At 38.3% G+C, this 13,448-nt stretch overlaps 1 protein-coding gene across 3 annotated transcripts in view; it reads left to right on the forward strand.

Annotated features, from left to right (window-relative positions):
- The window catches only part of PCNX1 (pecanex 1), a 91,529-nt gene that overhangs the window by 48,423 nt on the left and 29,658 nt on the right, over nucleotides 1-13,448 (forward strand). For 2 of the 3 annotated variants that reach the window (XM_077322646.1, XM_077322649.1), the window contains 8 exons: nucleotides 2,546-2,636; nucleotides 5,120-5,177; nucleotides 5,953-6,170; nucleotides 7,319-7,472; nucleotides 8,742-8,774; nucleotides 10,008-10,179; nucleotides 11,468-11,578; nucleotides 13,091-13,182. In XM_077322646.1, coding sequence (XP_077178761.1) covers nucleotides 2,546-2,636; nucleotides 5,120-5,177; nucleotides 5,953-6,170; nucleotides 7,319-7,472; nucleotides 8,742-8,774; nucleotides 10,008-10,179; nucleotides 11,468-11,578; nucleotides 13,091-13,182 — 929 coding nt within the window. The remainder of the gene's footprint in view (nucleotides 1-2,545; nucleotides 2,637-5,119; nucleotides 5,178-5,952; nucleotides 6,171-7,318; nucleotides 7,473-8,741; nucleotides 8,775-10,007; nucleotides 10,180-11,467; nucleotides 11,579-13,090; nucleotides 13,183-13,448) is intronic. The other variant, XM_077322648.1, reaches the window with a different exon arrangement.

A 13,448-nucleotide genomic window follows, 5' to 3' on the forward strand; every position in this document is an offset into this window, starting at 1 on the left:
ATCAATAATAACTCTGAAGTTCTTTAATCATAGTGTTATTTTGTCATTTGAGCCTCTGTTAGCCTTGCAAATAAGCACAAATATTATGAGCCCACAGAAATTACTGTACTGCTGATAGCTGCGATGGTCCTTTGAGACTTGTTGAAGGCCTAAAAGGAAAATAAGAACTGGAGCTCCCAAAGTTTAGGATGTCTGGATCTGATTCAAATGTGCCACAGTCCACAGAGCAAGCGGTGTTACTTGAGAATCTGATCTGCATGTGTGCAAATCCATTAATTCAGAGTGATGGGCTGGGAAACAAAACAGTTTATATTAATGCAGATAATCTCAGGGTGTCTTTTGAAATTCAGTGATCAAAGCAAGAATTTTGTTTGCTATCCTATGTACAGGGAAATTGGCAAAACTGGGTTCGCTGAAATGAATCCTCTGTTCTCTGTTCAAGAAGACAGCTGGCACTATGGGGGAGACAATGTAAATCTTATATTCTAATAGTGAAGTCAGGATATATTTGGATACTTAAATCCAGTGAGTGGAGCAGTGAATGGGTAAGACAGATCTTTCTACATACCTGAAAAGGGCCCTTGATTCGCAGAAATACGTGCATTTTTTAAAAAATTAATTGGGCAGCTAATAGCACCTGTAGATTTAAGCAATGGATTTCCTCAACGGCTGCTGTTGAGCAACCACAACATTCTAAGGCTTGCTTCTGTTAGTAAAAGCAAAGGTGAAGAGGCAGTGCCCTTTCCAGGTCTATTTTGACCACTGAAGAAGAGCTTCTTGAAGCTAGGGCTGACCACAGTCACTATCTCCAGGTTGAAAGATTTGGGGTGGAGTTTGAGAGGGTAGGGTTTGGAGTGGGGAATAGCCTCAGCAAGATATATAATGCCATAGAAACCACCCTCCAGAACAGCTAGTTTCTCCAGAGGGACAGACCTCTGTTGTCTGGAGTTCAGTTGCAGTTCTGGCAGATCTCCAGGTCTCACTTGGATGTTGGCAACCCAAGACCTGGCTGCAACCTCTGAGTGACTTGGCTCAACAAGGCCTGGCTGCTTGCTATTATTCAGTAGCAGCCACCCTATGAAAACCAGTGTGGTATGGCTGTTAGAGCTTCAGAGTAGAGTCCAGGAGACCCAGGTTCAAATCCCCATCTTGGGTTATTTTAGACTGGTGATTATACTTTCAGCCTAATCTACCTCGCAGGATTATTGTGTGGGTAAAAAACAGCAGAGGAGAAGATACTTGGTGCTCTTGTCTCCCATATGAAGAATGATTGGGTATAAATGAAGTAAATAAATAACTATAGCTGAAGATGGGAAGCCAGTGAATGGCCAAAAAAGAAGAGAATGGGGCAGGAAACTGTGACACCACACAACTGAACCACAGTTTTCGTAGGCAGAGGCTGCTTGGGAGGGGGAGAGAGGAAAAGTTTAAGATAGAGGAACAGATAAAGATTGGTTGACTGTGGCGGGCAACGGTGATAGAGTTGCCAACTCCAGATTAAGAAATTCATGAATGGGAATGGAGGATGGGGTTTTTCTTTTTGGGTCTGTTGGACATGAAAAAATTCAGGATTTTAGAAAAAGCCTGAATCTGAATACCATACTAGTATTCGTACCTGGGATTTTTCAGAAATACTGTATTTTTGGGTATTTTGGGGGTAGATGCAAACTGGGAAAAAACTGTAGCAAAGAACAGGCCTTGGCAGTGTACATGCAGCATACAAATGTTTAGTGTGTGCACATGCATATAAGGATGTGTACGGGGTGAAACTATTAATCTGATTTTATCTTTATGCTCATCTTTCCTTTTTGTGGCCCAGCTGTATCAGACTATAGTTCCATATAGTTCAGCATTCTGTTTCCAACAGTAGCCAAGCAGTTGTTCCTGAATTACTCAACATAGCCAATAATGGTGATATGGCAATGAATTCCATTCATCAGTTGCATATTAAATGAAGTACCTGCTTTATTTGTTTTAAGCATCCTGCCAGTCAGTTTTATTGGGTGATCCCAAGTTCTGATGTAGTGCATCAGGAAATTCTCCACATTCCTAGCTTTATAAATTACTGCATTTTGCCTTAGTCATGTTTTTACCAACAAAATGATCATTTTTTAAATTCTTCCTTTATAAGGAAGATGCCCCTGTATATTGACTGTTTAGATCTTCTTTAGCTCTGGCATTCTTTTTGACGTGGGATAACAGCACAATAGTTATAAATATTATCGCAGCATAGATAGGTCTAATGCATGGTGATGCTGGCTAGGTACAAAGACCATGCTCAAGAAAATATCCAGGGACAGGATAGTGAAATGCTGGAGGGGGGATGCTTGCCTGTGTGTGCTGACCTGTATTTTTAATTGTGATCAATTTGGAACATTGATTCAGACCAACAAAAACTTGAGTTAAAATTATATGCAAACAAAATAAGTTTAGATTCTGTAAAATGAATTACGAGTATTATTATTATTATTATTATTATTATTATTATTGCAGCATTTTCAGAGATGAAACATTATTAAATCTATATTGTATTTTTCTTTAATAGGTAAGTTCAGTTCTACACTCTACGAGACAGGGGGCTGCGATATGTCGCTTGTGAATTTTGAGCCAGCTGCAAGAAGAACATCTAATATCTGGTGTGTTTTTGAAAGCCAGTCTTTGTATGATATGCCACAATACTGGCTATAAAGACAATTTTGAAATATTCTGGTCTATTTATGAAATCCTAGGCTCACCTCTAGAATGGAGATTTTAAGCATACAGGAACAATTAGTCCTCATTGGTCAAATAAGACTCAGGTTTTATAGCATATTTCAAATGTCCAAAAACTTCACATTCATGGTTAAAGCAATCTTGAGGATTGGGCTGTATTATCATTACAGATTATGAAGCAGTTTCTTTGTAATTGGTGAAATTGTTATTTGATTTGAAGGATTTTTTTTTAGTCTTGTCTAGAAAATGGGTTTCTTCTGGGGGAGGACAGTCATAAAGTTGACCCCAAATACTATTCCTAAATCCGAATAATATAATTTTCCTCTATGTTTATAATAACATGATCATTTCTATCCCAGTTTTTAAATATCTCTTTAGTTTGCTATCCAATTTAAAAAAAATGCCCTGCCCCCCCTTGCTGCTTTTCAATTTCTAAGGGCTTTATACAGAAATGAAATTTCAGCAAAGCATGCAGCTTACTTTGGTGGCAAAGATTATTCTTCATGCTCACCACTACTAGAAACTTCTGGGTCTTTAGGCGCTTCCCCAGAACAATTCAAGTTATGGAAAAGAACTGGTAATTTAATCCCTGGTGTTATAATTTGATTTTTATAACATGTAGGTTGGTTTAATGCTGTTTGTTTCAATCTAGGTTCTTGGTTCACTTGCAGATTTGCAAAGAAATGGGTCATTAAGCCCACACTTTATTGATACGGTCATTGACCATTAAGATCCCAGCACATCGTAAGGAAAAAAATTAGCAAATTAAAAATCTGGTATGACACTCCTCTTCTAAGTAAATTCCGTGCACAACATCGTATGTATAAAAACTACATCATAATTGTAAGAGCAAAAGTAAAGAGCCCAGTGCAAAATAAGTGTAAAAACCAGATCATATGAAATACATCATCATTAGCTAGTACTCCTTGGCTGTTCATGTTATTTAAAAGTGACCATTAAACAATATTGGGTGTGAATTTGGAGTAAATGTGCTAAAAATATGGGTGCAATCTGAATACTAAAAACTTACCATTGCTGCTCTTTTAAGCACAATTATAAAGTGGTTGTTACAAAGAAATATCAGATGGAAATACTATTAGCAATGGCTAAATAAAGTTTTTAGGCAAAATAATTTCCCCCTCGTAATTTAACTCAGATGGCATTGTCTATCAGGGTCTCACAAATGTGCAGTTTCCAATAATTCGTTTTGTTCTAATTGTAAACATGACATTAGCCGTTTTGGGCTAGGCATACACCACTGTCTGGATAAACCCAGAGAATGAATATATGTTGCCTCTGGCTTGTCTCTAATTCTAAACCATTCTGCAATTGGTTGTGTGTGTCCCCCACAACCCCTTGGTCATGAGCCAATCACTACTGCTAGAGGGTGTGTAAAAAAAGCTAATGAGGACTAGGAAAATGAGGGCTTATATTCTACTGCAAATAGGCAGTTCCAAGAACAGAAGACAAACAGGCAGATTCTACAGATGCTTCCTGGCCAGACCTCATCAGGGAAAAGGTACGACAGGCAAAAAAACACACAACCTCACAGAAAGGGATCTGGTTTCTAGGGAGCCGATTCTGAAACAGATGTTTAAATGTTTCTGAAAATTATAAATCTGTTTGAAGCAGATAAAGTAACATTTTGTTAATCATTATAACCTGGCATTGCGTGTTGGATACAGATATATGGAAAGTTACGATGATCAGTTGTTTAGTTCTCCGAAATTTATTAAAAGAAACTTAGAAGACATGTCAGATGGTTGTTGAAGATTACCAGAAACCTAGCTTCTGGAATGTTCAGAACACCCGACTACTAAGAATTGAGGGAAGGGGGATTCTGTGTTCAGATCTGATAGTTTCTAGAACACTTTTTAGGAAGTGTAAAATAGCTGTTGGCTAGGTTAGGCTTTCTCAAACATCACCCATTATCACATTGGTAGTCAAAGTGCGGCCCTTCAGATGTCCATGGACCACAATTCCCATAAGCCCCTGCCAGCATTCACTGGCTCATGGGAATTGTAGTCCATGGACATCTGGAGGGCTGCAGTTTAACTACCCCTGCATTATCGTATAACTGCAATGCAATAAAGACAGTTTTTAACCGTCTGAGTATCCAACTCCTTGAAAGAAGGGGAAAACAGTATCCCCAAAAGGTGTTTTGTTTTACTTGTTGCTTCAGTTTTGAATGACTGCTTATTGAGGTAAAGGGGACCATGAGGATGATCACATACAATTGTCTTTTGTTTAAATCCATGCTGCTTTTCTTTGAGTAACTTATTTTAAAATAAGATAATAAATATTCTAGAGATAACCTAAAAATGAATAATTCCGTGTAGAAGAAATGGATTTGTATTTTGGCAGCAGAACCTGCTATCAAACTGAAGCCATCCTTTTGTTGTTACAGTGACACGGACTCTCATGTATCAAGTTCTACCTCAGTTCGTTTTTATCCACATGATTTAGTAAGTTTTTTTTTTGGGGGGGGGGGTTGCACTCATCATTTAGAAGCAAAATTATAAGCAAACTTCACTTTGTATGCATTGATATGGTGTGGTTAATTATACCTTGTATATGAATGTAAGACTTGGCTGTTCAGCAGCTAGAGAATGCAGAGAGATCATTTTGCATGCATTTTCTGTGCTGCAAATAACTAGAGGTGAGAGCAGTGTTGCTACCCTCAGATTTAGAAAAAGGTTTTTCAAGTCTTGCTTGAAGCATAGGCTGGATTGCTTCCATTTTCAAGATTTAGGTCATGATTTGAATCCTGTAGCACCCTAGAGACCGACCACATATTTAGAATATAAGCTTTCAAGAGTCAAATCTTCCTTTGTCAGGTTTAGCTCATGTTTATTATAGCTTTGAAAAGCCCTTGTTTCAGCTTTGTAAGTGTTTACCTCATCAACTGAAATATTCTAGAATAGATATTGCTATGGAAGAAATGGGTTCTCTCTAGGAAGAGCCTAATTTGCTACTGTATCACCTTTGATTCTTGAAAAAGGTCTGTATTTGAGTTTGTTGAAATAAGTAGCCAGTCCAGGGGAAGGGTAAATCTGCAGGGAATACAAATCTTTTCTGTGCATGCATGCTCAAACCTGTCAATTTGGGTGTTTTTACTGAGAGTGCTGTATGTCTCTCTGATCCATCCCCCAAAACCATAAGCGTATAAAGGTTATAAAGCCATCATTTTTAGAATGAAGAAATAAAGTATAAGGCAACTTACTATTGATTTTGTTGTAGCTTTCCCTTCCCCAGATCAGGCTGAACAGGTTGTTGACCATAGATACAGATCTCCTGGAACATCAAGACATTGATCTAAGCCCTGATCTGCATGACCATTTGCAACCTCCAGAGGAAGCAGCCCAAAAAGTCAAACACTATTACCGCTTTTGGATCCTACCGAAGATCTGGATTGGTATCAATTTTGATAGGCTAACTCTTTTGGCTCTGTTTGATAGGTGAGATCTTATGTGCATATTATTCCAACACAGTACAGGATGGTACTGTGTAAGTGTAATTAAGTGTAATTATTTAACTGGTTTAAATTAAAATTCAGTTTAAGATAGATAGAACTCAAATGGAAGGAGATAAACAAAGTTTTGAAGAACAGTGTTACGGTACTAGAATGGATTACGGTTGGACGAGTAGTTGCTGGGGGAAATGGTTGGCAGGAAAGCTCTCTTTCCATGAATGTGTTCAGTTCATGGGATTTGGGGCCAAACCCGTTGCCTTCTAATACAAGTCACCATGGCAGCAGTTTTTTAAAAAAAATCAAGCTTCCCAAACAACTCACTAGAAAACAGCATTTGAAAGTCAGCTTTAAAAGTCACCATAAGCCTTTTAGTCAGTTTTGTTCAGAAAATCACAGAAGTTGAAGGGCTGGAGAAAATATGAGTTTTTTTAATGTACCTGAACAAAGGTACCAAAACCATGTTAGTATATGCTCATTGCTACAGCTGATATGTGAAACTATTCAAATAGTTAGGAAAAGTATCAGTACATTAGGTTTTCTTTGTTTTTATTCAGGTGACCAACGTGATTTTAAACAAATGTATTTCAATTAGTGATTATTGTGGGCTGCATTTTAAATGCCCTTTTGAGAATAGGAGGGAATGCAATTGAACGATTCTTTTAGTGCTCAGTTTTAGTAGTATGATGGGTCTGGCATCTGGTACACGATCCTTGTTTGGCTTGATAGATTAACTCTTCCTCAGGTAACCCCGGAAATTTCTCTTCAGATAAAGTTTAATCTTGTACAAATATTTGGTGTTCAAGACATTTTCTGCAAAGCTTTCTCACCTCTAGTGCTATAATATAGTTAAGATTTTGCAGACCTGTATATTTTTCTATCTCATGTCAGTGCTGTACTGGATGACAATTTTCATTGCATCTCTGGTTCTGTAATACGCTGAGCACCTTGAATTGCTGCAAAATCATGGTAGAACAGTGCCTGAGGAAAATTGAGTAAATAGCAAGGCATCCTCAAATTCTGAATATTGATGACAGAAGAATTTTGGGGTTTCCTTTCTTACATTCCTGCATCTTTTATTCCTATCACGAATCTGTTTGGCTCAGTATCGCATCCTTTTTTTTTGTTTCTCCATAGGAATCGGGAGATCTTGGAAAATGTTCTGGCAGTTATTCTGGCTATCCAAGTAGCTTTCTTGGGTTCTCTGCTCCTCATAGAAGGCTTTTTCAAGGATATCTGGGTCTTCCAATTTTGCTTGGTAATTGCCAGCTGCCAGTATTCCTTACTCAAGGTAACTTCTGTCCTCAGTTAGTTTTGTATGCTGAGTTGTATCGTACCACTCCTTGCAGTCAATGGCAGAAGAGCCTTTTGCTGAGGGTACTTCTGTTGACAGACTACTTCACCAATAGCTGTACATAGTGACAGGATACAGCCCATGCTTTTAATCTGTTGTATGACTAGCTGAGTTTTAGCGGTAACCCTATGAAAGTGGAGAGTTGGTATCTGAATGTAACTATGTGTTTGCAAAAAGTTTTGTTTGTTGCTATAATATACTGAAATCTAATCAGCTTCCACAAAAATAATTATTATTGGATCCCCCCCCCTCCCAAACTTTTCTTGGTACAAACTTATTTTCCTTAGATTCATGAGAATCTTCTGCTGAAGTGTTCCAAGATATTAAAATGCACATGTCTAGAGTCAGTTGTTGTTGTTATTATTATTATTTAGATTTATTTCCCGCCACTCCCCGTAGGCTCGTGGCGGGTCACAATAGTCTTATCCCCATTAAAATACTCACTAAAAGACTTTAAAAACAATCCCAACATGGTGGAAGCTCTCATTATTCCCACCCCCTGCTATCAGAGTTTACTAGTAATCCAGAACTGATTCTTCATCATGTAGTAACTCTGGTTGGATCTATATTTTGGGGGGACCTATATTTTTGGGTATCTATAGGCATAGTTTCCTAATGGAAGACAAAAAAGATCACCAGTAAGCAAGCCTAAACTGTATGTTCTGGATGGGAAAACATAAAAATATCACCCTGTAAACTAATGCAATGGTGATTATTTAGTTAGAACTTGGTATCATCCCTCCTTTGACACCTTTTCATACTTGAACCTAAATAAGTTTTGGTGTAGAGAATTATGGCCTTGACATGCTGGAATATTTTGTCTTGGGGATGCCCATTAGTACTTGTATACTAAAAGATTAGTTAAAACCTTCTTTTTTATAATAGGCATTTTAGGGGTTTTCTTTGTGATTATTTGAGCTTATGGTTTTGATCAGGACTCATTTTTACAAGTTATAAGGATTTTACTTCTTCAGACCATTCTTATTACCTGTATGCCAATTTTCATTTCTGTACCCTAGCATTCAGGTGTGATATTTGGTTTACATTTCCACCATTGGCAAGATATGCTAAGCTAGGGACTGTTCTCAAGGTATTTCTTAGTGGATTTGTCCTGGGGATATGTACCCATCCTCCAGAGATCTGTATCCTATAGTTATTAAGCATTAAGTAATATTGTCTTTTCTGCCTTTCCTGTCCACTTTCTAGAGTGTGCAACCAGATTCCTCTTCTCCTCGGCATGTAAGTTATATGATATATTTGAGTATTCTAGGAAGCCTAGAGTTCTGCTGGTATTCTTGCCACTATAGAAACATGGGGGGAAATAACTTCTCCTGTGTAAGGTACTTATTGTATTTAATCACAGTTGCAACACATGTGCTTTTAATTGTATAAAAAGTCAGAGATGTAAAATTTCTTTAAAAACTGGAAATGTTCTCAGTGGGATTGAAACATGTGCAGTACTTTCCCATGAAACCTAAACTTCTTTTACTGGTTGAACAACATAAAATGCATTATTTATAACATAATATATAAAATTGTTACAATATGGCATATTTATGGAATTTAAAGTATAAATATCTTTTTTTTAATAAGACAAATTGCAAGTCCTCAGACTTTATCATGCTATATATTTTGTGTGAAATCCCCTGCCTTAAGTAGCATTTTACTCATTCTAAAAGAGGAAATATCTAATTGGAGATTATTTCAGTGTTTCCTCAAATTTTCCAATTTTTCTATCAGAAAAAAATGAAAAAAATACTTCTGTAAAACCAGGGAAAATCTGGTAATCCCCCCCCCCCAGCTCACACATTTCTAGTTACTCATTGTAACTCATTGGCAAGGGTTGTGGGCCTAACGTGTCCAAGCTCCTGACACTCTACAGAATACCAAAGAGAGATATTTGGGTAGAATGGTTTCTAAAGCCTGCATAAGCACACATGCACACTTGCCCACCCAGCAATTCCTCATGAACCCCTGTATCCATTATACTAATTGTAACTATTTGAATAATAAAGAATTTAGCCCAAAAATTATGGAAGTGTTAAACATTAAATTTTGGCAAAGTATACAAAATAATGTGAGTAACAATTTAAAATAATCTTCTGTACTTAATGCAGAAAAATGGGTCACATAGTTTGAAGAACTGTGTATACCATAATGTAATGGAAACTGCAAAGAAATCTGATAATTACACAGCGTATTAACTGAAGTTTCAGAAGGGGAACTCTTGGGTCTTTGCTGAAAATATGTGTTATCCAATTATGATGGTGCAGTTTAATGAGGACTTACAGTGCTTTCAAGGCAAGGTCTAGTGTCCGTAGATTTGCAAGATTTTTGTATTAGAAGAACATAATAGAGATCAATGCGTAATTATCATTTGATCTGGCATGCAAGATGAAGTTTCACTGTTTATTTTAGGAGGAAAGAACACTATTGATTCCTAACTTGTATTAACCGATCTTGTATTTTCAGGGTCATAACCGAATCATTGCCTACAGCCGGCCTGTTTATTTCTGTATATGCTGTGGTCTCATTTGGCTGTTGGACTACAGCAGCAGGATCACTTTTATGGCAAAGTTCCGATTGTATGGAATGGCTTTCACTAATCCAGTTTTGTTGCTTTCAGCAAGGGATTTAATTATAGGTGAGTACTGTCTTCACACATTTTACTCTAATCCGGTAGCAACATTTGGTTAGGACTATTCATCTTATCACAGTGCGAACAGTTTAGGATTGTTTCCTATGACTAAAGTATGAAGAATAAATGAAGCCTCTTCTCTGTCTTAAACAGTCTTTGTGATCCAGTAACAAGGGAATTCTCAGTAAAGATACACAAAAGCCCTTGAGCTCAGACGAAAATGCAAGGTCCACACAGTGGAATATTTAGGAGACCGACCAAAGGACTGTAGGCAAAAGTTTCCTCTTATGTTTAGCTACTATATTAGAGAGATGTATGTGAGTGGAGTTGCACCCCAATATATACAGTTAAGAGGATGCATTGCTGAGCTCACATATTTTGTAGCCATTCCCCCCCTCATATTGGAGCCTGTGGAAGGATTGAGTTTTCAAATAGATCCTTCCTAACCCATAATTGGTGAGTGTTACATAATAGGGAAGAAAGACACAAATGTGTATTTTCCAGGGCTGTTAATCTGAAATAAATTGCAACAACATGTGTATTTCTCCCACCCACCCCTGTTTCTGCTGTGAGGGCATTGAAGTTGATCATATATCTTACAACTTAATGCCACCATAATTGTCACAATGTATCTGGCCCAGATTTTTGTCTATCCCTCCCTTCTTCTCAGTCGTATCATCTCAGCCCTCTTATGAACAGGCAATTTCCTATTCAATGTGTCTTGTTGAGAAGAAGAAAGAAGAAGAAGAAGAGTTGGTTCTTATATGCCACTTTTCTCTACCTGAAGGAGTCTCAAAGCAGCTTACAGTCGCCTTCCCTTTCTTCTCCCCACAACAGACACCCTGTGAGGGAGGTGAGGCTGAGAGAGCCCTGATATCACTGCTCGGTCAGAACAGCTTTATCAGTGCTGTGGTGAGCCCAAGGTCACCCAGCTGGGGTGGGGGAGTGCAGAATTGAACCCAGCTTGCCAGATTAGAAGTCCACACTCCTAACCACTACGCCAAGCTGGCTCAAGAGACAAAGAGCAATAACTTTTACTGTGATGTACAAGGTGCCTTCGTTAAAGCCTTCAGCAATGCTGTTTGAAGGGAAATTGAAAAACATCTTTCAGCTGGGGCTTTAGCTAACTTCATTTCTGTCTTACTGGTATTACCTAGCATTGGTAGCTGCCTGAAATTAGAATGTGAAATAATTTTTTCTGTGAAATTGGAACAGGTATAGCCTCCATAATTAAAGTGGAAAGAACGCCAGTAGCTCTAATATGCACTTTTTCTTATGCTTTTGTTTTCTGCAGTGTTTACACTATGCTTCCCTATAGTGTTCTTCATTGGTCTTCTGCCTCAGGTGAACACATTTGTGATGTACCTCTGTGAACAGTTAGATATTCATGTCTTTGGTGGAAATGGTGAGTCGAGCTTTCATATTTCCCTGGTAATCATTAAGAACCAGCTTTTAGACAAGACTCACTCAGAATCTCAATTCATAGTGTACCTTTTGTAAATAGTCTTTCAAGCCTTCATTGAGGCAGTTGCCTAAAATCAAAGCATTTCAGAAGCCTCGTGTAAATTAAACTCATAGCAACAACTGGTAACATCTCAAAGGCTTTCCTTTAAAGTCTTGCTGATTGGGGAGCAGAATGAAATGGGTATTTAAAGAAGTACCACACCTATCAGAAAAGATCACTGAATTATCAGAAAAGGTCACTGAGTCGCCATCTTCAGTGAGTTATCTACCATGACTCCACGATAATAATCTGTTCCACTTAATATTTCTGGTAAGGCCTTGGAGAAGGAGCGTGTCTCATGGCATAAGTACCACTTAGCGCTTAACACCCACTTAGGGCAGCTGTCCTGCCCCTGAGTGCCTGCTCCTCCAACCAGCTTGCCTGTCTGTCCAGCAGCCAGCCAATTGCCTTCCATCCCTCACACCTGACCACCCCCTCCTCCTTCCACTTCCCTCTGAGGTACATCCCTGCCATGTGAGAGCTGCCCCTGCTGGTGAGTTCCCTAATAGCTGCCTGCAGCCTTTCCAGGTCCTGGGGGGAGGGGGATGCCGTCCCCAGAGTTCTTCCACTCTACCCCTCTAATCTAGCGCCCATTGTATTCCTGAATGCAATGGGCTTGGCCCCTAGTCAGTAACAAATTTGTACTTCCATACCACCTTAGCTAATTAGTTAGCATCAGATGTGCCATTACTTCCTGTTTTCTTTTTGGGGAAGATAAAGTCATGTGAAAAAAGCAGAAGGTGCTACCAGCACTTTCATAAAGGCATTTTAGATAGCTTTCTAAATCACGTATGGTTCAGGTGCCAGGAAGGAAACTGCATGTTTATAGTACAAGTATTATATATTCCTGTTTGAGAGCTGGGTTGATATAACATCCCCAAAACAGGGAAATTTTACACATATTTGTGTTTTGGATTTTAATTTGCAAGAAAATACCAGCAGCATGCATAATAACTTAGTTCTTGGGTGGAAAAAACAAAACTCTCTTTGAATTTACATGGTAATTTACCAGGTGGCTGTGTTAGGTGTCTGTGAGAACACTTGCTGTACAGCTTGAGGACTAGCTTACCCAGAGAGGTGAACAGAGCAGTGATACGTAGTGGTTAGAATTTCCAACTGAGATCTGGATCACTGCTCTGCTGTGGAAGTTTGCTGTGTAACTTTAGGCCTGTCTCACATTTATAGCTTAAACTACCTCACAGGGTTGCTGGGAGGATAAAATGAAAACAATGTAAGGGGAACAATGTAAGCTGCTTTGGATCTCCATTGGGGAGAAATGCAGGACATAAACAAACTAAAAGCCCTCTGAAAGATAAATGTCTCGTTTTTTAAAACCTAAGACTTGTGTTACTGCTTATACAACTGTCAGCTGATTTTTTTTTTTTGGTAACAAATCTGTCTTTAATGTTTTAGCCACCACAAGTCTGCTTGCAGCACTTTACAGTTTTATCTGTAGTATTGTGGCAGTAGCGTTGTTGTATGGACTATGTTATGGTGCCCTAAAGGTGAGCATTACCATTGGTACTATATGCATATTAAAATTTTAGGCTAGATATTTTATATTTTACGTTTCACATTATGACTTGAATTTGCTAAATTTTATGTTCTGTTGTCTAACTTCATAATGCTTATTTAAAGTCTCCTACACTTTAGAAAATATTTTGCCTCTGCTACGGTTGCAACTTTTGCCCTCTTTCTGATTTTGCTTATGAGTTAATGTTTCTAACACACACCCTTGTGGTGCAGCCATATTCAGTAAATCAGATTATTT

Source organism: Paroedura picta, chromosome 2, assembly GCF_049243985.1.
Source record: "Paroedura picta isolate Pp20150507F chromosome 2, Ppicta_v3.0, whole genome shotgun sequence".
Taxonomy (NCBI): Eukaryota; Metazoa; Chordata; class Lepidosauria; order Squamata; family Gekkonidae; genus Paroedura; species Paroedura picta.